Raw genomic sequence first — 26,263 nt, forward strand, 5'->3', positions numbered from 1 at the left:
TGAATGATGCTGGAGGAGTGTGATTTGTGTGTGACTTGTTGGGTATGTTTTTTGTGCAACGCAGGCTCACGCCAAATTTAATCAAATGTATTCATTTATTTACAAAAGTACAGTGCAAAAAAAAAAAATCAGGTATAAGTCATCAGAATCCACAGTATTGGTTTTCGTCTATTACACATGTAATTTCCTATTGCGCTGTACAGATCCATTTATCAGTGCCAGTGAGTGAAGATGATGTGTGAGTGTGTTGATTGATGAAAAGAGAAGGTGGGTGGTGGGATGTGTGTGAGGGTACGTCTCAGTGTGTGAGGCTGGTGAGGGCTCGCAGCTGCAGCGGCATGGCCATGTTGGAGTCCTGGTGCCATTGCGGGGTGGTGATATGCGGAGGCGGGCACAGCACGCTTTGAGCCACACTCGGAACCTTCAGCAATGACCACAGCTCCTCCCCCCGTGTTGCTATGGCTGCAAGATCCTCCTCATTGGAGCACCAGGGGACTGAGCCGCCTCTGGTCACAGCCCGTAACTTGGACAAGAACAGAGACACCCTAAAAAGAAAAGATAAAACACACATACACAAGGCAAAAGAGACAAAAATGTATATGGACAAACAGATAGACAGAGATAGATAAATAAGGATATATAAACCACATAATGCTATCATCATATATTGGATTATTTGAAAGTTAACTATCCTAGACAAAAATAGACCATCAAATCACATTCTGAAACCATGGTGCAGTAACAATTTGGTGATAAAAACAAGGCCGTTTGGCATGAATACATCTCTATCTAAGATATGTGGGTACATGTGTGTGAGGATGTGCATGTATGTGCTTTGAAATTAACCCATCCTATGCTAGGAGCAGTGGGCAGCTGCCGTGCAACACATAGGGACCAACTCCAGTTCTTCTTGCCATGCCTCGGCCAGGGGCACAGACAGGAGTATTAATTATCCTAACATACACGTCTTTGATTACAAGTGTATTTGTGTGTGAGGATGTGTGTATATGTGGGTTGGGATGTGTGTGTAGTACATATGGGTCCGGTTGTCTGTATTTAAGCATGAGGGTTTGTGTTTGTTGGGATGTGTTGATGTCATTGGGGCCCTTCCTGTACTTCCTGCCCAGCCCCATTCAGTGCATCATAATCACATTCAACCTGTGGCTGACAAAAAGGATGTGCATGAAAGATGAGACTAACGTTCTTTAATCCCCATTGGGAAGTGTAATCAGTAGCAGTAACAGATCTTTACCATGAAAAAAGAAACGTTGAAAATGAAGAGGAAAAAATAGATCTTGCAATAATGGATAGATAGGGTGTTATATGCTGGAGCATGGTGCACATATGCTTACATATTTTATTTTATTATTATCTCTATTTCTCATTATATCTTCTATTTCTATTTTTCTTATTTCTATTTTCTTGTTATGTTATTAGTTTTTCTTTACTAGAGCATGAGTGTATGTAATAGGACCCAATTTCCCCTCGGGGATGAATAAAGTATTCTGATTCTGAATACACAACCAGAGTATGCTAGGATAAAAATTTGTAAAAAGAAGAGACAAAAATAAGAATAAAGTAAAATCAAAAAGTAGTATGTAAAATAAAGTTAATGTTTTATATAGTTTACATTATTTTTCAATATTTCCCTGTTCTAATCATATCAGTTAGTTACCTGGGTATGAGGTCATGTGATCGGGAAGCCAGCTTAGCGAGGGCACTCATTAGAGAGGTGATGACCCTGGGCGCTGGTTGTGCATCTCCGGGGGACCGCGAAGACGACGTAATCTCAAATAGCACTGCTTCCAATGCCTCAAAACAGGAGGTTATAAGGCCCACAGAGCAGCGAGAGTCACATGACACAGAGAGGTATTCCCCTAGCACCCACACCTGTAACCCACACAAGTTCAATATTAATTCAGTTGGGTATTCGACTGTATTTAAACACAAAAAAAATGACATATAAAAAACTCCCTCAGCATACCAGATCCTCGTCTCTCACATTCAGGCAAGTGCATGCATGCACACACGGGTTCTCACCACTTGCGTGAAGACGTTTTCTTTACTGTAGACATTGGCTGTGGTCCCAGCGAACTCCAGCAGCTCATGGGATTGGTCCACCACCAAAGACGGGTGGAGCTTACACAACCTCAGTAGGTGGCAGCTGAACACTCTAAAAAGAAGAGGGAGATGCAAAGAGAGGGACAGAAGCATGAAGATGAGGGAAAGGCATCAGAGTGCAAGGCAAGCCGAGAGCAGTTGCTAGGACAGCTGGAATCTAACTTAATACAAATCACTTACCTAACTTTTCTCATGTATCTGACTTATGAGAACAAGTGTAAACTTGCTGTTACTATATGACAAATAAACTTGATCAATTTATTGTATATTATATACTATGTTACCATACTGTATACGTATACCTGTGTATTTCCTTGATGTATTTAGGAATGTTGAGCAGGAGACTGCTTCTCTCCAACAGCACCAAGATCAATTGGGTCAACATCTTCTCATCAGCTATCTGGGACACAGACACAGACACACACACAGACACACACACACACACACTAAGTTTGATTGAAACTAGGCTATATCTTGAACATAATGTGGCAAAGAAATTCCAACATCACTGAAGGTACATTTAATTCTTCACACACACCAAGAGAAACCAAGAAAAAGAGGGCAAAGTAATGAACCAGTGAAGCATTTAAGGCATTTTGAGTTCACTTTGAATATTCTAAAAATTTTTTTGGCTTTTTTGCTACCTTGACCAAAGAGTTGAAATAGATGTGCAACAGAACGGGGACGGTCTGGGCACACTGTACGACTCTTGGCCACTCAGCAGCCTCTGCCAGAAGCTCATGGAGTGTGCTCAGTCGTTCGATAGTGTCACCTTTGGATGGAATAGATCATAAAAAAGACAATACAGTTATGTGACTATCATTACAACTCACCAGCCAATTTAGCTATGCTACTAGCCAACTGGGGTTCGAGAAAAAAACTCAAACTACATATTGCCTTACGCATAAGACATGGGTAGCGATTGTACAGAAAACGGCTTGTGTTCTATTATAACTGGGGGCCGGAAACTGAGATTTGACCAGAAATGTAAAGCGCTTTGAGTGGCTGTTGCAGCTAGAAAAGCACTATATAAAATGCAACTTGATTGATTGATATGGTAACGGGTGATTAGCTAACAAAGTAGATAATAAGATAAACAAATTTACTTGTTGCAAGTCAAATTTGGGTTGCAGAATTTGGATAATTTTCCAAACTGAATGTCATATTAATACAATGGCGTTCACAACAACAACATAGCAAGCCCTACCACCTAAAAAACCATGCTGCCCCTTGGGGACCATTTTGTTGTTTTGTCCACACATTTCAACCTTTTTGAAGTCTCTGTGTTAGCGTGACACTGACTGTGGACAATCACCTGTGCCTGCTTCCCCTCTAAGCAGGAAGAGGAAAAGCCCCCTGTAGGTTGAGCTCTGGAACGCCTCCAACGGCAATGTACCTCGCCCACTTGCCTCAGTAATGGGGAAATACGCTGACCTGAAACAAAAGCATTTTCCCACATAATGCAATGAAGTTATCTTTCTTCTCATAAACTTAACAAAAATACATATCGGTGGAAACAATTTAGTCAAATTTCAAGAGAATCATAACTCGACATTCTGCCACTTTATTTCATTCCATTGACTAAAGCAAAGAAACTTCTATTATCTGATGAACTTATTTTGTTAGCCTAATTCTTTTGATACTTAACGCTCAATTAGCATCTGAAAATGCAAGAAGATAATTTGATGATTTTGATGTTCATTCATTCATTATCATTATCCAAACCGCTTATCCTTACTCAGGGTCGCGGGGATGCTGGAGCCTATCCCCGCATTCATTGGGCAGGCAGGCAGGTGGGGAGACACCCTGCCTGACACACACACACACACACACATTCACACCTAGGGACAATTTAGTACAGCCAATTCACCTGACATACATGTCTTTGGACTGTGGGAGGAAACCGAATTTAGATTTTGATGTATTTTATCAGTATCTTCATCTACCTGAGCTGCAGGATCAGCGTAGCACAGAGGCAAGGCAGGTCCAGTAGCGTGTGGAGCAGCTCCACCGCAGTACCAACTGTCACCAGAGATGGCAGCAGATCTATAAAGTCATCCACCACTGCTGGGCTGTCCCAGGCTAAGAACTACATGAAGAAGAGGAGGAATGAGCGAGCGAGCGAGAGAGAGAGAGAGAGAGAGAGAGAGAGAGAGTAGAGGAAAGTGACAGAGAAAATGTCTTGATGCATGCTCAATAATCCAGGTAAGAAAATCAAAGAAGGTTGAATCAGTTCAACTGGATACAACATTTATGACAGATACGTTTCATCACTCATCTAAGTGACCTCTTCAGTCTAAACTGGCTGCAGGTATCCCTACCCTTATAAATACAGTGACTAATGACCGAAACGAACGACCAGTTTCATATTCAAATATAGGTATGACCATTGATTATGTGTACTCCTGAAACTGTCTTCAGTCCATGTACTTCACATACAGGGGGCAGTACTATAGGCAGAGGCATGGGTGTGCTACGGGTTCCCCAGTCTCACCTGTAGTGGCCAACTTGTATATAGAGGAAGTGGAAAAGAGGGCTCTGATGTCCTATCCAGGGACACCACCTAGCCATTGGTTCATATTTGTGGATGACACCTGGGGTAAAATTAAATCTCAGGTTGAACCATGTTTCACTGACCACATTAACTCTGCGGACAACCATATCAAATTCACCAGAATGTGAAAAATGACAAGTTAGCCTTCTTAGACTGAAATTGGTGATGGGGGACACTTGATTGTTGATGTTTATCGCAAACCTACACATACTGATCAGTACTTAAGGTTTGACTCTCATCATCCACTGGAGCACAACGTAGGAGTCATCAGGATGCTGCACCCCCGAGCTGACAATCTCCCCACCAACACAGCGGCCGGGGAAGGGGAGAAATCCCACATTAAACATGCCCTGGTTAAGTGTGGTTATCCTAACTTGGCATTTGTCAAAGCCAGGAAGACACCCAAACAGTGATTTTTTTAAAATTTTGATATACTTTATCAATCTCTGTGGGAAAATTATGCTCTGCATTTAACCCATCCTAGTTGTGTAGCTAGGATGGATTAGATGCAATCAAAGTGTCAATCAAAAGTGCACCAGCTAATTGAAGAGAGGAGAAGAACAACAGCTGCCTAAGCGTAAACCAGTGGTGATTCTGTATGTGGTGGGAGTGTCGGAAAAGCTGAGACGTATACTTTCAAAACACTGCGTCTCAGTTGCTTTCAAACCCCAAAACATGCTGTGTCAGAAGAATCGGGTCCCCCGGCACAGACAGAGTAATATAGTGTGTATGCTGTTAAGTGCCAGGAGCATTGCTGTGACTTGTACATCGTGGAAACTAAACAGATGGTGGCCAAAAGCATGGCACAACACAGGAGAGCTAACACGTTAAGCCAGGACTCCGCAGTCTTCACCCATCTACAGGCCAGTGGCCACTCTTTCAGGGATGAGGATGTGCACATCCTTGATAGGGAGGAACACTGGTTTGAACGAGGAGTCAAAGAGACCATCTATGTTAAGAGAGAACGACCACTCCTTAACCGAGGGGGGGGGGGGGCTAAAAGTACATCTGTCAACATCTTACAATGCTGTGCTTGCAACTACTTCCCACCTCTCTATGAATAGTACACATTGCCATTAAAACTCTAGTTAATGGGCACACTCATATTTGATCATCGAACTGGTTGTTGGTTTTGGTCACTATACATCTGTCGCCATCTTACAATGCTGTGATTGCAACAATCCCTAATCCTCTGAACAGCACACATGATCAATGGTCACACCCATATTTGCATATGAAACTGGTCGTTGGTTTCGGTCGTTATGCCATTGTATTGTTTATAACGGTGGGGATACCTGCAGTCAGTTTGCACTGAAGATGTCACTTAGTTGAGTGATGACACGTATGTCAATAAACGTTGTATTCAGATGAACTGATTCAACTTTATTTGACAGAGAAAATGTAGTTATGAGAGAAAGAGATAATGTAAGCGCAGTTATAATGACTGTAAAATGCACAACATGGAATTAAGTTTCTTTCTGTTGAATTCATTCACACCACACCTTTTAATATTTTGGGAGGAAAGAAGAAAAAAATAAAACAGACAGACATGCAAGGAAAAAAGATTTACTGAATTCTGCATGAGATTTACATTTTAATTGTGTTGCAAATGGTATGAATTTGTGCAGATGTGTTTGAGAGGATTGAGCAGAGTCTAAGACAGTGTTTTTTTTTTAATCCGGTCCTCTAACACCCACAGTGCTGCTATATTCTGACAGATAATTTATTTCATTCACTTGTGGTAGTTATGAATAAAATTCTCTTAGATGGCTGGAATACCTGACAACAGGGGAACATAATTAACGACCAGATAAAATAGAAATCCAGGTGTACTAGACGGTTCCTGAGGACCTGTTTGAAAACCACTGCTCTAATGTATGCATGTGCTGTATGCATTTCTGAGTTCTCACCTTGAGGAGGTTGGGGAAGAAGTGGGTGAACTGAGGCACTCGGAGCTGCAGGTTCCTGAGGTTCAGCCGAAGAAAGCGCAGAAGCTCGTGGGCCAGGCGGGGGTCACTGAACAACTCAGCAGGGAAACGTCCAAACACCAGCTTCCAGACACACTCACAGTCCACTGCTGCCATCTCACCTTAACACACATATTGTACAAACAATCACACAGCGTTGTGTTCATAACAAAATAATATTTTTTAAAAATTCGTTCTGCATTAAGAATTCAGTGATTTGAACTGTCTGAAAAATCCTTCAGAGGCATTGACAGGGGTATGCAGGGTGCAACGGCCTCTATCACATTTGAATCCCTATGACCGTTCTTTGAAAAACATACATAGAAAGGTTTGCCTCATAGAAATCTTTATAAATCATTAACCATTGAAAAATATAAACAAACGGCCTCTTTCCAGGAATGCTGTAATAAACACAGGTAATGTAATGCATGCGCTCATGCATATGCTCATACCATGATTGAGGTAGAATTGTGCAATTGGTAGTAGAACCCTGGCAAAGGACATGTCAGAGCTTAGTCGCCCATAGAGAGCCTTCACACATGGGAAAGCTCGGTAAACCAACGAGACGTCTTCCGTACACACACAATCCAGGATACACATCGCCTCCACCAGGCACTGATGAATGGAAAGGGAGGAAAGATAAACAGATGACAAATGTGGAGGAAATGTGTTTTTAGTGTGTTCTTGTGTTTACAGATACAACGTAGGCTGCTATAGTTTGCAAAGACTATTATTTTCCAATGCCAGTCTTTAAGGTAAGTGGCGTCTGGACACTGCTTGGCATCCTCCTCATCATATTCTTCATATATTTTATAATTCCATTATCACTGTGTTACCCTTTTTCAATGCTGTATTCTGTAAATTGTGTAAACACAACATCCATTGCACGTTGTCCATCTTGGAAGAGAGATCCCTCCCCCGTTGCTCTCCCTGAGGTTTCTTCCTCTTTTTTTCTCCCTGTTAAAGGTTTTTTTAGGGAGTTGTTCCTTATCTGATGCGAGGGTCTAAGGATAGGATGTTTTGTTGCTGTAAAGCCCCCTGAGGCAAATTTGTAATTTGTGATATTGGGCTATACAAATAAAACTGACTTGACTTAATGCACATATTCAGTGACTAGGAGAATAGAAGAGATATTGATGCCAGCAGACCTCAACCAGGAATGTCTGATTATTGGAATATCTCTCGACCTGCCGTGTGTGATGTACTGTATGTGTCAACAGTGCTAAGAAATTGGATGCTGGCTCACCGCTTTCTGAAGTTCTGTATCTGTTCTCTTGTGTGCCTCTGAGACAAGAAGAAAAGAATCAGCACATTACAATTTCTCTGTCTCAATAAGAATCTATTGAACATTCACAGCTCAGCTGCAAATAGACAGACAGGCCAGCGCCAGCATTAAATATTAGTTTAGAAACTTTTACTATGACTATACAACCACAGAACTTTCTTTCCCACAAATGTGCAAGCACACACACACACACCCAACATTCACACATAAATACATACATTTAGAAACAACTGATCTAGATAACACATTTTTCAAGTGTAAAGTAGCATCATTTGTCCCCCCCCCTTTTTTTCTCTCCAATTGTACTTGGCCAATTACCCCACTCTTCTGAGCCATCCCAGTCGCTGCTCCACCCCCTCTGCCGATCTGGGGAGGGCTGCAGACTACCACATGTTTCCTCCGATACATGTGGAGTCGCCAGCTGCTTCTTTTCACCTGACAGTGAGGAGTTTCGCCAGGGGGACGTAGCACGTGGGAGGATCACGCTATTCTCCCCAGTTCCCCCTCTCCCCTGAACAGGCGCCCTGACCGACTAGAGGAGGCACTAGTGCAGTGACCAGGAGACATACCCACATTCAGCTTCTCACCCGCAGACACAGCCAATTGTGTCTGTAGGGACGCCCGACCAAGCCAGAGGTAACATGGGGATTCGAACCGGTGATCCCCATGTTGGTTGGCAATGGAATAGACCGCTACACTACCCGGATGCCCCACAAATTTGTAATTTGTGATATTGGGCAATACAAATAAAACTGAATTGACTTGAAAATCGACATGTGCATGTACACACAGCCACACACAGCCACTCACTGCGGTCACTCTGTTCAATGAGACGCTGGCAGTACTGGAAGGCCTTCTCTCTCAGACGCTCCTTGGGTGGAAGAATTCGACTGGAAGAGGAAGTAGCTGAAACCATGGAAACCACTGAGCCGTCCACCTCTGACCGGTCATCTGCCACACCAGGTGTCAGGGTTAAAGGCCAAGACTAAAAGTCATTTCACTGCAAGGATGTTTGTACTGTGATGAAACGAAAATCTACAAGATTCCTTTTCTGGGCTTGCTTGAACACTGGCTGCACATCTCTCATGGGATCAGAGGTTAGAGGCAAGTTTTCTGGGGCTATAATGATTGAAGATGGGGTTAAGATTATTATATGAAAGAATTTATGGTGACACTTTCTACCGAATTGTACAACCAAAAAAAGAAATGCTGAGCATAAATATTAAACCAATAGATGTTGGGAGACGTCTAGTGGCTACAACTGTAATTTAGCCAACCTCCTCCAATCACATGTTCAAAATGGGTCATTGTATTTGGTGCTGGAATTTTGCTTAAGAAATATTAAAAAATTATTGAATTTTTTCATAAATCCCCTTTGATAGTCTGGTCGAATGAGATGATCTTTCATTTCAAGTACGACTTGGATTGGTTTTTATAAATGGCTTCATGCTGCTCAGCCTCATTTAATGAGATGGTTCAAAGTCCTTATGAGCTGACTCTAGTCAGGCCTCTATGCCACAAACAATTAGGATTACACCACTGTGCAAGTTATCAGCCATTCACCACTGTGATTCACATTTCATTCACGTAACTAGTTTGTGGTCAGATAGAAAGCTGACACACCAGTGATAATGTAGTACAGGAGTCATAGATTAGGGTTACTGGTTAGATAATTTGTAATATCAAGCATGCTTTTAAGCCAGAGTAATATTTAATATTGTGAGTCAGGCAGGGCTGCCCTAGAGTGACATAGAAGAGGTCAGAATTCAGTTTTCGTACAGCTTCATGAAGACACATCGCTTACCATTGGAGTGGGAGAGGGAGAGGGACAGACTGAGCTGTAGCCTGTTTGCTGGAAATGATGAAAGCAAAAGGGTTCGTCTGAGATGAAAATCCGACATGCCTGACTAACGCACACGTCCGTTTCCCTTTTATTTTTTTGGATTTTTTTCTCCCCAATTGTACCTGGCCAATCACCCTGCTCTCTGAGCAGTCCCGGTCGCTGCTCCACCCCCTCTGCCGATCTGGGGAGGGCTGCAGACATGCTTCCTCCGATACATGTGGAGTTGCCAGCCACTTCTTTTCACCTGACAGTGAGGAGTTTTGCCAGGGGTACGTAGTGCGTGGGAGGATCACGCCATTCCCCCCAGTTCCCCCTCCCCTCCAAACAGGTGCCCCAACTGACCAGAGGAGGCGCTAGTGCAGCGACCAGGACACACACCCACATCCGGCTTCCCACCCGCAGACACGGCCAATTGTGTCTGTAGGGACGCCCGACCAAGCCGGAGCTAACATGGGGATTCGAACCGGCAATCCCTGTGTTGGTAGGCAACGGAATAGACCGCTACACTACCCGGATGCCGTGTCCGCTTCCTTAAGGCAAGAGGTTTTCACAAGGTTTTTGACACCAATATTTTTTAGCTTTTAATTATCCAGAGAAAGTTGATAAAGAATGCCTGCCTATTTACCCTCACACACGAACATATTCAAACATTGGCAGTACCCAGCATATGTGTGTGTTCATTTGCTCGCAGCGCCATATTTCCCAGTTTTCCCAGGGATTAAAGCATATTCTATTCCCTTAACAGCCAAGAATAAGATATCTTGCAAAGTTATGGTTAGACTAAAGGATAGGTTTGGTTGAAAAATTACAATAAATTGTGGCTTTTTGGTGTAGGGAAAAAGACAGCACTGACAAGACCGGTTCAGAGTCATACCAGTGTCTGCCACAGTATTGCCACTGGAAACAGAATGGTGTATGAGCAGCCAATGCCGCAGCATGGAGAAAGAGTAGACGTTCATCCATTGATCCTCAGTGAAACCTTGGCCCACACACAGCACTGTGAAGAAATCCCCCGATACTGTCCCATCCAACTCCGCTATGGGCCCAGGCTAGAATACAAATGCACAGACAAACACATGCACAGAAGGAAAGGTGTGAAAATAGACCAGTAATATGTGATTTTAATAAAATATGAAGGATTTAATAATTCTATTTCGCCTGGATATGGTTTCACAGATCACCATTAAAAGGTACAATGGAAAACATTTGTGCTTTCCTGAAGCATACATAATCTTCTTCTTTCGGCTTGTTCCCTGCTTCTCAGGGGTCGCTACAGCAGATTTCAGTTTCCATCGATACCCTGTGAGGGCACGGCCACTGTTAACCTGGGCCTTGACCGATCCGGTGTGGTCTTGTCAATCCACATACTGATTTGGCAGAATTTTACATCAGATGCCCTTCCTGACACAACCACTAACCCCATGGACGGGGGCACAGGTAAAGAGCTGGATGCCATCCCAGTATTCATGGACTTGCACCCATGCCTGTCCTGTCACTGCCTGAAGCATAATGACTCAGAAAAATCAGCAATGGTTGCTGAATGGTGCTTACTGAAACAATGTTTAAACCAATGTTATATTTTATATTTTATATTCGAACTACTTTGGCTCTCCTTGCCCTCAATGTCCTGTTGTCAGTTCTGCCTTGGTGTTTGTATGGTTTGTCTTTGTGTGAGAGTTTTCATACTGGCCGCAAACTAATTTCCCTGTAAGGGACAATAAAGATACTTTGACTTTGAATGTCTGCATCTCCTGAGCTTTGTATTCAAAAAACACAGAAGCCAGGCCAGCTGAGTTATTTTGGTCATGGTTCAATGCCCCTGCCCTCATAACGATAGAGATCAGGATTCAAGTAGAATTACACATTGTAACTTTAAACAGATACATTTTGGTTACCTGACGTGACCTTGGGCCTGTGAAGAATCCTCCTGAGGATGCCCCGCCTCCTTGCTGAATGCTGGCATAACGCAGCCAATCAACAAGCTTCTTATTCAGGATAGTTACGTGATCTACAGCCAGTTACAGGAATACATTTTACTGTTATAAGTTACATGAACAATCTTCCTTTATATATTGTCCATCTTAACAAACTATATAACTGATTCCCTTGTATGTATACTTGTGTGCATCTTTAGGTTTCTTTGAGCCCTGATAGGGGTTAAGCGTTCTTTTTCAAACCTCTAAACTTTACCCATCACACGGTCATTTAGATAAACACAAACATAAAAACAATGATGACAAATTTGAAATGTAAGTCTTGGTGACTGGGCTGTGTCTCACTGGAAACACAGCATGTCAAGAAATTCAAACATTTCTGATTTAAAACTGAAAACGCTAATTTTATTTTTATTCAAGACTGTTTCAGGCCTTGAGTTCAGAAAAGAACTTAATACATTTTAAGACTTTTGGTGAGCCTGCAAGAGACGTTAAATTGTGTAACCAAAACAAGATCAGTTATATGGAGCCAACTACTTGACTGTAACTGTGTGTTTGTGTTAGTGTGTATAACCTTCAGTAAGGGTCTCTGGGCAGTGTGTGAGGAAGGTGTTGATGATTGGCAGAATGTGTGTGAGGGAATGCGCTGGCGCTTCAGATGAGCGGCATTCCAGGAAGCGCAGCAGCTGAGTGCACACAGATGAGAGCTCATCTCTGGAACCTATCTGTACAGCACAGAGACCGACACACACACACACACACACACACACACATATATATATATATATATATGAAATTTTTAAAACATATAAAATATACATAAAACTTTTGAAAAAAATAAGCATACTATGAGTGCACATTCCTGTATACCTGTGAGAGTAGTAGGGCAGCAGAGTGGCTATTTAGTAGGATGCTGGTATCTTGACTACAGAGGAGTTCCTGCCCAGACGGGGGCAGTGTCTCCTTGAGCACCGCTGAGATCAACACCTGGAGGTGCTCCAGAGAGGAGGACAAGAGGAGGGACATCAGCTTCCTATAGAGCTCTGAAGGTAGCCTGGTGTGACAACATAAAAAATCAAACCTTCAGACAACAGATAAAGGGTAGAATTGACAAAAATATTTATTTTCTACAAATAAATCCTGACACAAACCTCAATTTATATGTATTTATAGACTTCACACACTTCCTTTACCAATGGTTTTCAATGACTTTTTGATCTTTATATGACCTTTAGTGTATTTTCAATGACCAAAAGAAACTATACATTAGAACTGCCACTGAAAAAGTATGTTTTAACACAATATATAATTTGAAAGTCAGTGACTGGGTATTATCTGTACAATGATGCCATCATTGTACATTGCATCATTGTCATCAACCTGGAGCTGAATACACTCAAAACAGTGAAGATGACAGTGGACTTCAGGAGGAGCCTCCCAACACTGCCCCCCCTCACCATACTCAACAGCATTGTGTCTACGGTGACAACCTACAGATTTCTGGGTTCCACAATCTCCTGGCACCAAAGGTGGGCATCCAACATAGACACAATCATCAAAAAGGCCCAGCAGAGGATGTACGTTCTCTGCAAGCTCAAGAAATTCAACCTTGAACTGCTGATTCAGTTCTACACTGCAATAATCCAGTCTGTCCTCTGCACATCCATCACTGTCTGGTTTGGCTCGGCCAATAAACAGAACAGGGACAGACTACAACGGATAATTAAGTCTGCAGAGAAAATCATGGGTGCCAACCTGCCCTCCATTCAGGACTTATACACCTCCAGACTCAGGAAACGGGCAGGCAACATCACTGCAGAACCATCACACCCTGGTCACAACCTGTTCCAACTACTCCACTTTGGTAGCTGCTACGGAGCACTGTACCCCAAAACAACCAGATATAATAACAGTTTCTTTCCGTGGGCTGTCATTCAAACGAATGCTTTACACTGTCAAATAAATCCAACCATTTTGTACATACTGTACCATACATTGTACTTAAAACTGTTATGCTCTGTCATGTATATCTACCTCAGGGATGTATGTAAGTAACCTGCTGACATCTATTTCAGCATCTGATATATTCCCTGCATCATTGCCCTTTATCACCTCTTATTTCACCTGTGCAAGTCAATCTTTGTGAATATATAAAAAAGCAGCCGTCTTAGCTGCTCACCATTCACAGTCCATGAGTTTTTAGACTTTTTCTGCAATAAGGTTGATGAGATCATAAACAAAATTAGTTCAACTCCAGCTACTCCTGCAGATCCTGTCTTACCAAATTCATATCTATACAATGAGTCACTGATAGTCCGTTATTACAGCTTTTGAGACTCGCTCTCTCGATACTTTGACTAAGCTCGTGTCAGCTTCTTAACCAACTACTTGCCTATTTGACCCCTTACCAGCAAAACTTTTTAAAGACCTCTAGCCTTTTCTGGGACGACAATGCTAGACATTGTTAATTTATCACTTACTACTGGCATTGTTCCCAGCAGCTTTAAGACAGCTGTGGTTAAACCTCTACTTAAAAAAATGCACCTCGATCCAGGGTCTCTTAACTATTGACCAGTTTCTAATATTCCAATTTTCGACCCATATAGAAGAAAACCATCTATATGAACCTTTTCAATTGGCTTTAAGGGCCTATCACACTGGCGTAAATATAGGTGGTGCAGCCGGTGCAGTGGCACCAGGGCCCGTCGCTAGGGGGGGCCCGTCAATATTTCTGCATGCATTGTCCTAGTCCAATGTTACTTGTCTGTTTTGAGCATGTGATGATAGCTTGTTTAGCGTGCGCAATATCATTTACCTATCTAACCTACCTAAGTAACATTAGAAAAACAAAATCAAGCAAGCAAGCATGAGTTACACACATAAAAGTGGATGTAAAAAGAGGAAGGAGAGCAAGGAAAAAAAGGAAAGCTGCATGTGTGCTGCGTGCGCGCCAAACCATGCAATCTACCAGGTTTTGAGTCTGATGTGTGTTCCCGTTACTGTCGAATGACAAGGCTATTAGCTATATTACAGCCTAGTTGCTTTGTTGACTTGTTTCATTGCCTTGTCGACTGATTTGATTTAGAGACCGTCTGTTTAGGTTTCCGAACTCTGTCCGTGGTGCGTCCACTCTGTGTGGTTCTGAAGTGTAGCCAATCTTTGACGTACTGACCTTTACAATAACTAATCTGTGTAAACTTTGTCTGTTATTTTGATATTTTTATTTTATTTGTTATATTTTATGCTGTGAAGCACTTTGTGATTGTATATCTGTGAAAGGTGCTATACAAATAAATTACTAAAATTACTTACTAAACCCACCTATGGTGGTGGTGGTGGTGTGTGTATGAGCGAGTGAGAGAGAGACGGGGGGGGGATCTACGAGGGTTGCTTGCACCAGGGCCCATAATAAATATGTTACGCCAGTGGCCTATCACTCAGCTGAAACTGTTCTGACCAGAGTGGTGAACGATTTTTTACTAGCTATGGACTCTGATTCCACTTCTGTGCTTTTACTACTGGACCTCAGTGCAGATTTGACACCATTGATCACTGTATACTATTAGACAGATTAAATTGTAATTTTGGTGTCTCTGGCTTAGCACTCTCTTGGTGTCCTACTTATCTGGAAGAACACAATGTGTCTGCTATAGTAATATTACATCAAAATTCTCTGACGTTAAATATGGTGTACATCAGGGTTCAGTTCTTGGCCCTCTAATTTTCTCTCTTTATATTTCACCTCTTGGCCAAATTATACACAGTTATGGAATACATTTCCATTGCTATGCTGATGATACTCAGCTGTATGTGCCTATAAGGGCTGATGATCATTCTCAAATGACTAATGTAGAGGCCTGCTTGGCTGCTGTGAAAAATCGGATGTCACTAAACTTTCTGCTTTTAAATTCGGATAAAACCGACATGCTGGTCATTGGCCCTGCTAGACACAGACACCAATTTGACCAAGTAACGATAACAACTGACAACTCTGTGGTTTCACAAAGTGTGGCAGCCAAAAATCTTGGTGTTAGTTTGATCCCAGCCTTTCCTTTGATAAGGACATTAAAGAAATCACCAAGACTGCCTTTTTTCACTTACATAACATGGCTAAAATTTGGTCTTTTCTGTCCATGGCTAATGCAGAGACTCTAATACATGCATTTGTTTCATCCAGACTTGATTACAGTAATGTTCTGTTTTCAGGTCTGCCACATTCTAGTACTAAAATTCTTCAGATGGTTCAGAATTCTGCAGCTAGAATCCTAACTAAATCCAGGAAATTTGACCATATTACACCAATTCCTGCCTCCCTTCCTATCCATGTTAGATCAGAATTCAAGGTGCTTCTGTTGACTTATAAAATCCTAAATGGGCTTGCCCCATCTTACTTGTCTGAGATCCTTAAACCGTACATTCCATCTTGAGCTCTGCGCTCTCAAAATACAGGGCTACTGTGTGTACCCAAAGTTAAAAAGAAGTCAGCTGGTGGCAGGGCCTTTTCCTATCAGGCCCCGGTCTTGTGGAATAACCTGCCTGCTGTCATCAGACAAATCAATCTGTTGAGTCCTTTAAATCCAAACTTAAGAAGTAGAATAGAAATAAGAACAAAATATATCGATATATTTTGTTCTTATTTCTATTTCTTATTTCTTATTTCAGAATCAGGATAAAGTATTCTGATTCTGAAAAAGGGCTTGTGATTATGTGCAATTAAAACAGAAAGACAGTTGATATATACCAGACCTAAAATACAGGCCAGAATGAAAAAGTCATAACTGGACAAGTGGAGTTTGCTGTTCTTTATGCATCCCTGATCTTGTTGGTCATGTGAGAATACTAATAAGCAAATGATGTGAGAGGAACAGAAGAAGGCAGTGGAGAAGAACACAGGGAGTAAGAAAAGTAGTGTGGAGGCATGGAGATGTTTCGGGGAGATAGCAGTGGAGTTTTTAACTAGATTGTTTAACACAATCTTGGAAAGTGAGAGGATGCCTGAAAAGTGGAGAGGTAGTATACTGGTACTGACTGTAGCTGATGCTGATAAGACCGGTGTATATACATGTTGTCACGACAACACCAGAAATCAATATGCGCGATATTTTATTATTCCTTTTTGATGCAATTATCTTACATCTTGTTTCCTATAATTCCGGGTACTTTGTGAGTTAAACTCATTATTATTTTGCCTTTTGCTACATTCATGATGATGAACAAGTTTTTATTGTAAGTCACATGACCACATGACCCAGAAGTTTTGGGCAAAGTTCAGAAAAGGTGAGGGAAATGCCACATGAAAACAGGGAACTTTTATGCTCCTGTCTTGTGATTCTACTGCTAGTCTACCAGGCGAAATGGTAATTATTGATTTTTACCTTATTAAGTAGTTACACTTGTTTTGTAAGAAAATGAGAGACACCGTGTACTCATTTCTTTGTTGTTTTTGAGCTCTGTGCTTGAAATTATTTTGTTTTCTAGATTTCAGTGTTCCATGATACTACAGGGAAGAATAAATGTGAATGTGGACATCGGTAAGAAGCGTGGACTCTTTTATGACCAGTGTAGTTACAGTGAAAACATGGGCTAATTCCATCCTACCAAGGTGCTTCATCTCCTGTGGTGAACTAGAGGATTCAGCATGCAGTTCTGCTTCATTTCCTGTGGTGAACTACAGTTTCAGCGTGATGAAGTTCTGCTTCATCTCCTTTGGTGAACTACAGGTTTCAGCATGCAGTTCTGCTTCATTTCCTGTGGTGAACTACAGGTTTCAGCGTGATGAAGTTCTGCTTCATCTCTTGTGGTGAACTACTGGTTTCAACATGCAGTTCTGCTTCATCTCCTGTGGTGAACTACATGTTTCAGCGTGCAGTTCTGCTTCATCATACAGTGGTGAACTACAGGTTTCAGCATGCAGTTCTGCTTCATCTCTTGTGGTGAACTACAGGTTTCAGCATGCAGTTCTGCTTCATCTTCTGCGGTGAACTACAGGTTTTAGCGTGCAGTTCTGCTTCACCTTCTGTGGTGAATTACAGGTTTCAGCATGCAGTTCTGCTTCATCTTCTGCAGTGAACTACAGGTTTCAGCGTGCAGTTCTGCTTCACCTTCTGTGGTGAATTACAGGTTTCAGAATGCAGTTCTGCTTCATCTTCTGTGGTGAATTACAGGTTTCAGCTTGCAGTTCTGCTCCATCTCCTGTGGTGAACTACAGGTTTCAGCGTGCAGCTCTACTTCATCTCCTGTGGTGAACTACAGGTTTCAGCATGCATTAGGTTAGCCTGCGCAATACCAGAATTCTAGCTCTGGTAATTGATGGACAGTTCCACAACAAAATTAAGAAGATCGGGGGGTCTGGGTAGCGTAGCGGTCTATTCTGTTGTCTACCAACACGGGGCTCTCTGGTTTGAATCCCTGTGTTACCTCCGGCATGGTCAGGCGTCTCTACAGATACAATTGGCCATGTCTGCGGGTGGGAAGCCAGATGTGGGTATCTGTCCTGGTTGCTGCACTAACGCTTCCGCTGGTTGGTCAGGGCGACTGTTGGGGGGGGGGGTAGCGCGATCCTTCCACGCGCTACGTCCTCCTGGCGAAACTCCTCACTGCCAGGTGAAAAGAAGTGGCTGGTGACTCCACATGTATTGGAGGAAGCATGTGGTAGTCTGCAGCCCTCCTTGGCTCGGCAGAGGGGGTGGAGCAGCGACCAGGACAGGAAAATAGGGTAATTGGTCAAGTACAACTGGGGAGAAAAAAAGGGGGGTAAAACCCCCCCCCCCCAAAAAAGTTATGAAGATCGTTGCAAAATAAAAGATAAAGGTGTTCAGGACTGTAGAGAAGAGTGTGATGAAAATTTAACTGTTCTGACAGTAACTGCTAGTGATGCGCAGGCCAGGGTTTTTTATTACCTGCACCCACCTGACCTGTTAACAGAGCCAATCTGCCCTGCCCGACCTGCTTAAATATGTGTTAATTAACCACCCAAACCCGACCTGACCCGCAAACCTCCAAATTTAGCCCAGGCTACAGCAAAGTGAGCAGTGTTACACTTTTTCGTTTTTGGGCTGTTTGCCCAGCATAATACACTGATTGCAAGGCATAGCCTATTGAATATTAGCCTGTTTTTAACTTTTCTCTGATTAAGTCTGCCATATCATCAGTGAAGCCTCTTCTTTCTGACAAAAAAAAGAGTTTTGGCACTGTAAACAAAAGCTACAGATACTACTTAGGAAAAAATCTCTCAACACTAAAACATATGCACTGACCAAAACCACAATCACAAACCAATGATAAAGCGAGAGAGGTGATAAAGAGAGAGAGAAAGAGAGAGAGTAAGAGAAGGTGGACTAGTAATGCACCGCCTAGCCTTATTGCGCACAATATTTCCGTAAGTTATCTATAACTTACTCGGAAAGCTGCTTTGTCACTTTTTGACCCAACCCACCTGAACCTGTGATATTTTCTAGTAAGCCCCACCCAAACTCGCCTGACCCACGGGTTTTGTGGGTTGACCCGCGCATCACTAGTAACTGCTATTCTTATTTTGGCAATTGCTATATAGTAGTTAATTACATCTGTAAACCACAACTTGTCAGTACAATTGGAGCTTTATTTTATCATTCAAATAACAAATTTCAGAGTGGCAAGGGTATTGGCTAAAAGTTAGAGGTACATTATGAATTAACTTAAGCAACGCGATTGTTTTTGTCTCAGTGTGGTGAGATAGCTGGGCAGAGGGATTCACAGTCAGAAGCACAAGGAGTCTTAAACTCTGAGATTGATTCAGCAGAGAAAGAAAAGATAGGGAGTGTTGTAAATGATTATCTTGCTAAAACTGAGAAATCTGAAACAATGCTTAAGGAGCTTAGTTCAGCTATATCAAAGGTAGATGAAATAAGAAAATCCTCCCATGAAAGACATTTAACACCTAAGATGCAAGAGCTGAAAGAGCAAAAATCAGCTAAGAGAAAGGAAGTTTAAGTCAGCATATGAGAAATGAAAAAGCCAAGTTAGGAAATGTTTTTTCATTCATTTGTTCATCATCAGCCGCTTCTCTGGGGTCAGATCGCGGTGGCAGCAAGCTACGTAGGGCACTCTAGACGTCCCTCTCCCCAGCAACGCCCAACATGTAAGATTATTGATGCAATAATCTTACATCTTGTTTGCTGTAATTTTGGGTACTTTGTGAGTTAAACTCATTATTATTTTGTCTTTTGTTACATTTATGATGATGAAAAAGTTTTTACTGTAAGTCACATGACGCGCAAATTTTGGGCAAAGTTCAGAAAAAGCAAAGGAAATGCCAGACGAAAACAGGGAACTTTTATGCTCCTGTCTGTTACTCTACTGCTGGTCTACCAGGCGAATGTGGTAATTATTGATTGTTACCTTATTAAGTACTGTTACACTTGTTTTGTAAGAAAAAGAGAGACACAAGGTATTCGTTTCCTTGTTATTTGAGCTCTGTGCTTGAAAATATTTTGTCTAGTTTTCACAGTGTTCCATGATACTACAGGGAAGAATAAATGTGAATGTGGACATCAGTAAGAAGCGTGGACTCTTTTATGACCAGTGTAGTTACACCGATCTTCCAAGAATAAGGGTGATGTGCAGAGCTGTAGCAACTACAGAGGTATAAAGTTGATCAGCCACAGCATGAAAATATGAGAAAGAGTAGTGGAAGCTAGGTTAAGAGGAGAGGTGATGATTAACAAGCAGCAGTATGGTTTCATGCTGCAAAAGAACACTACAGATGTGATATTTGCTTTGAGAATGTTGATGGAGAAGTATAGAGAAGTTCAGAAGGAGTTACATTGTGTCTTTTTGGATTAAAAAAAAAAAACATGACAGGGTCCTGAGAGAGTAGGTGTGGTATTGTATGAGGATGTCGGGAGTGACAGAGAAGTATGTAAAAGTAGTGCAAGATAGGGGGCGTCCAGGTGGCGTAGTGGTCTATTCCATTGGTTTTCAAACTTTTTTTCAGGGGACCCATACTTTCTCATTTATTATCAACACGACCCATATAACAATAACAATAAATCTAATTGTACGTGCAATCAAACCAAGCCTAAGAAAATACCACGGTAAACATCACTTACTTAATGTGAAGGGTGAGCCTGCCTATTCTGCATGCTCTGACTCCAACACACCGCCTTTGATGTCGCCAACACAATTTGCTCACTACAAGGGGACACTATAGCAAGACAAACCTTCAGTACACTACATTAGTCCTCAATCAGGCCACGTTCATCCCCATTCTTTGGTGTTTGTGCCTTTGTTTTAATTGCGCAGCCGCCAAAATTCTGCATGATCTGACTCCAATCTGGTTCGGGGGATGAGAGGGCAACGCCCATATCAGGTACAGCGTCCAGTCGGTTCTTTTCCTTTGTCTTCATCTTAGAACAGAAAATCCAACTTCGCACATGTATGTCGTTGTGAAAGGCAATAGCAACAAAACGCTCACTTTACTCAGCACTGGATACTCATGGGGGAGGCCAATCCAGAATGAGGATAACTTTTCCGTTTTGTGGCGTGTTTTCAGCATGCTGTCACAGGTCAGGTGCAGCAGCTCAGACTCCTCATTAGGAGTTAGATTTAAGTCAATCAGTGATTCCGGGTTTTCAAACTCAAAGGGATTTCTCACCCACCTCTTTTCTTTCAAAATGTTAAACTTCTCCTGCGGAAAGTAGTGAGCGAAATTTCCGATCAGTGAAGCCAGATGTGTCTGAATGAGGCGCGTCAGGTCAGCAACCGTTTTCTTGGACACACCACTTTCTTCGATGCACCTCATCATAGTGGGGAACATGTAGATGCTGGTGCTTTTGAGTCACACTTGCCACAGTTTTAGTGACTTTTGGAAAGCTAATATTTGTTCACAGTGTCTGAAAAAAATCATCATGCTTTCCTTGTAGTTTTAGATTCAGTTCGTTTAGAATAGAAAACATTTCAGCAAGATAAGAAAGGGTTAAAAGCCATTTTTCATCACTAAATGAATTAGCTAGAGGTGAATGTTTCTGAAGAAGGAAAGCGTGTATTTCGTCCCTCAATTCATACACTTGGCCAACAACCCTACCTTTTGACAACCTTCGCACATCTGTATGGAACAGCAAATGCGAGTGCTCCGCTCCCATTTCCGAACACAGGGCCTCGAAAGTCAATTATTGAGAGCCCTGTCTTTAATGAAGTTCACAACTTTGATAACATCTTTCAACACCACTTCAAGCTCAGGAGGGATTCCTTTTGATGCCAATGCTTCACTGTGAGTAAAACAATGATTCCAAACAATGTTCTGTCCAGCTGCGTCCACAATCCTTCTGACAACTCTGCTGTTTTGCCAGTCATGTTGGCTGCCCCATCGCTGGTAATGCCTTTGCAATTAGCCTAGTCCATTAAGCACTTTGTTATCACATAGGTATTTAACTCGTCGAAAATCTGTGCACCTGTTGGTAATGTCAAGCAGCATAACAGATCCTCAACAAATTCACTTTGCTAGACATAGTGAACATAAACCAACAAAGTTGCGCATGATGCAACATCTGTACTTTCATCCAGCTGTACTGAAAAATCACCCGCTGACTTTAATCGAGATATAAGCTGTTCTTCTAAATTCTGAGCAATATTGCAAATTCGACGAGACACCATGTTATCACTCGGTGGGATCTGTTTCAGTTTTTCAGCTGACTTCTCATCTACAACTGTGCAAACCATGTCTACTGTTGACGGCAGTATTAATCTCTCTGCAAGCGTGTGGGACACTTTCTCTTTAGCTATGTGATATGAAAACATACAAGAGGCTAACTGTAATTTCTCATTACGTTTCTGCTAAGTACCTGAGCTGATGATTTAATTTCATTCATTTCGATCCTGGGTCGTCGGCGTCTCTGACCCTCTTTTTCTTGTAAAAAAACGATCGATGGTGTTGCGTGTCCTTGGCCTGTTCATCTTTGGTTTAATTGGAGTAACACCAGTCTAAACTGGTAGCTAAACATCTTAGAACGGAGTCTCAATTTTGCTAGCTAGTATAAATGTAGAACATTGCAATATGGGATCTGGCTGCGTCAGGATAGGAAAAATATCGTGCGTGATGACGTTTCACATAGCTAAACATTAGGATAGATCGGGCATTGTGTTAAATTCTCTGTGCAACAGCAATACGTAATTTTTGTAGTGTAATGTGCATGGATAAGTAGACACGTTGGTCCTTGACTAACGGGTCTGACCCTTTAGTCGACTGGTTAACGTTGTCGTTTGCGGAGTGGGAGATACGGGTTCGTGTCCCGGCTGTGGCAGTTCCCGGACTGCCTCCCGAATTCACTACAATACCAAAAAACATCGACTAAGTTATAGACTATGTACGTTCGTAGTTAGCTAACACTATGCAGCAATATCCTGGTAAACTTAAAAACACACATTTATTAATACTTACACTGTAACATTACAGTGTTTAGCTGCTTGTGTTTGTGCGTAGCTGCCACACATATATTTGCGGGAGTGGGAGCAATCACGCGCTAATGTTGATGTCCAGCATGATGACGGAGACACTGGGGAACGTGAGTCTGTTCATGTGCTGTGTGGCATGTAGTTTTAAATGAGGAAATCGCAACTTTCTTTTAAGGGCACAACGGCCAGTTCAAAACAGGACATGCTAAACTGGCCTTGTGGGCAATTCATTTTAGAAGGGGCATTACGGGCCACACTCCAGGGCATCCACGGCACTGCCGTTTGGCCGTCGTATAATTCCTGCCCTGTGGTCAGTCGGGGCGCCTGTTCAGGGGGGAGGGGGAACCCTGGGGGAACAGTGTGAACCTCCCAGGCGCTACGTCCCACTGTTGAAATTCCTCACTGTCAGGTCAAAAGAAGCGGCTGGCGACTCCACATGTATCGGAGGAGGCATATGGTAGTCTGCAGCCCTCCCTGGATCGGCAGAGGGGATGGAGCAGCGACAGGGACGGGTTGGAAGAGTGCGGTAATTGGCTGGATACAATTGGGGATAAAAAAAAGGGGGGGTACTGCAGGATATGTACGAGGGCAGTGTGACTGGTGAGGTGTGTGGTAAGAATGATGGATTGGTTTCAAGGGGAAGGTGGGATTACATCAAGGATCGGCTCTGAGCCCTTGTTTGCAATGGTGATAGACAGGTTGATGGACGAGATCAGGCAGGAGTCTATGGACTATGATATTTGCGGATGACATTGTGCTCTGTAGTGACAGTAGGAGCATGTTGAGGAGAGCCTGGAGAGGTAGAGGTATGCACTGGAGAGAAGAGGAATGAAAGTCAGTAGGAGCAAGATGGAATACATATGCGAAGAGGGAGGACAGCGGAATGGTGAGAATGCAAGGAGTAGAGGTGAAGAAGGTGGATGAGTTTAAATACTTGCTGTCAACTGTTCAAATTAACAGGGAGTGTGGAAGAGAGGTGAATAAGATAGTGCAGGCAGGGTGGAGTGGTTGTTGAAGAGTGTCAGGAGTGATTTGTGACAGAAGGGTACCAGTAAGCGTTAAAGGGAATGTTTACAAGATAGTAGTGAGACCAATTATGTTGTGTGGTTTGGAGATAGTGGCACTGACAAAAAGACAAGAGGCGGAGTTGGAGATGGTAAAATAAGATTGGGAGTGGCGAAGAAGGACAGGATTAAGAACGAGTATATTAGAGGGACTGCTCAGGTTGGACGGTTTGGAGACAAAGGAAGAGAGGCAAGATTGAGATGGTTGGGACATGTGCGGAGGAGAGATGCTGGGTAGATTGGGAGAAGGATGCTGAAGATGGAGCTGCCAGGCAAGACGAAAATAGAAAGGCCAAAGAGGAAATTTATGCATGTGGTGAGGGAGGACATGCAGGTGGCTGGTGTAATACAGTAAGATGCTGAGATCAGGAAGAGATGGAAATGGATGACCCGCTGTGGCGATCCCTAATGGGAGCAGCCAAAAGTAGTAGTAGTAGTAGTGGTAGTAGTAGTAATAGTAGTAGTAGAAGAACACAGTAGAAAACAAAACAGGGGGCAGGAAAAGTTTTAAAAAATGAAGGAAGGATGAATGAGGAAATCTAAAATGAACAGAAGTACTAAAATCCAAAAAGAGATTCGATCACTCGTGGTATTAAAGTCACAGAGGAGGAGATTACTGTGGTATTGAAGTCACAGAGGAGGAGATTCTTACATCCTGGTGTACTTGGTGGCAGACAGGATGAGGTGCAGCCTCTGTAGTGAGTCAATGATGTCATGTCCGAACTCCCTCTCCTGCAGCAGCTTCATTATCCTGCTGTAGAACTTCTGCAGCTCGACCTCTTGGATCTCTCTGGAAATGGTAAAAATATTTTAACCTAATATTTTACGTTGCAATTTATATAGTCACTGCTTTACCTGTAAAATATTGAGCAGCAGGTAAATCGATTATAAAATTGTTCCAATTTTTTTCAAATGTCAACATAAAATAATCACATTTTAAGAAATGGATTTTAACATGAAAACGGTCTCTAAATAGATTGGATGAAACATGAGTCAGAGATCCCTATTCCAAATTTCAATGGCATTTTCAGACGTAAACACGGCTCGTTATTATCATGTAAAGCCATCAGTGGATTGCAGGTATCTGGAAGTGCAAGACATAGCAGACGCGGATTGCGAGAGCTTTACAAACACTGACAGCACGCCGATTATTAGTGGGGCATGATCGGAGTTCAGCTAGCTTGGCAAACCTAGCTAACTTAGTTGAACAGATGTCAGCTTTTCGGAACAAAAACGTGTCAACTGGCGAGAAAATGTGATGACAGCGGCAGAGAAATACGCTTTCATGTCGGTTCTCTCACCTCGCTTGTTTAATCAAACTCTCGGAACCATGCGAATACATTTTTTGGGGGGGGGGTGGCCGAACAACCTCTCTCCCAATATCTCCGACAGATAGTAAATATTACGATTTCCCGCAAAGACACAACGCGCTCCGCTGGACTGGTGGCATGGGTTTGGAAACTTATCGGCGCGCATCTGACTGAGAAACGTCTGCACTTCTGATTTCCGTAAATAGTGCGACCGCTTAAAATGTCCTCGGCGAAATCAAATGACTGCTGCTTTCGTTCCGCCTCCTCATCCGATGTGGAATCCGCGGGCACGGCAAACCCACCTTTACTCTCGATATTCTGGGCATCAGTTTTTCTCCCTGTGATTATTTTAATTGTCAATTTCTTTCTAATCTAATGTAAAGGATTTTGGCAAGCGTTTCGCTTGCGAAGAGCGCCATATAAAGTGTGTTATTATTAGGATTATAACGGATCATCAAACTTTATGACCACGTCGTAACGTTCAGGGCCACTTGTTTATGTATGAGCTTCCATGCAGGCGACGTTTCCTCTCTCCTCACATGGTGAGGCGGCGCTGACAGGAGCTTGGAGGAACTCAGTCAACAGGATTTCTTTGTGTTTTTCATACTCCTGTTAATCGTTATTCTTTTTTAAAAAAAAAACAAGCATGACTCTTGTTTCTTTCCAAAGAAATTGGGCCACTTTGAACAATCGTAACTCGGGTTGACGCAGAGTGTAAATCTGTTAGCCAGTCAGAGAGAGACAGCCAGACTGAT

The 26,263-nt window shown here is 42.5% G+C and overlaps 1 protein-coding gene across 2 annotated transcripts; it reads right to left on the minus strand.

The window, feature by feature from the left end:
• Positions 1-95: 95 nt before the first annotated feature.
• On the minus strand, positions 96-25,568 carry ap5z1 (adaptor related protein complex 5 subunit zeta 1). Of its 2 annotated transcripts, XM_056288127.1 has the most exons (18): positions 25,500-25,568; positions 24,851-24,988; positions 12,575-12,758; positions 12,279-12,429; positions 11,666-11,778; positions 10,645-10,819; positions 9,732-9,779; positions 8,738-8,878; positions 7,889-7,926; positions 7,095-7,257; positions 6,586-6,764; positions 4,068-4,210; positions 3,437-3,555; positions 2,766-2,893; positions 2,424-2,521; positions 2,041-2,173; positions 1,676-1,890; positions 96-545 (listed from the first exon to the last, which is right to left on the minus strand). In XM_056288127.1, exons 1-18 carry the CDS (start codon positions 25,538-25,540, stop codon positions 299-301), a joined length of 2,454 nt encoding a protein of 817 aa, XP_056144102.1. In that variant the 5' UTR covers positions 25,541-25,568; the 3' UTR covers positions 96-298. The 2 variants fall into 2 exon arrangements, with proteins under 2 accessions (XP_056144102.1, XP_056144103.1); XM_056288128.1 differs by lacking the exon at positions 9,732-9,779.
• Positions 25,569-26,263: the final 695 nt, after the last annotated feature.

The sequence above is a fragment of the Lampris incognitus genome, chromosome 10 (genome assembly GCF_029633865.1).
Source record: "Lampris incognitus isolate fLamInc1 chromosome 10, fLamInc1.hap2, whole genome shotgun sequence".
Taxonomy (NCBI): Eukaryota; Metazoa; Chordata; class Actinopteri; order Lampriformes; family Lampridae; genus Lampris; species Lampris incognitus.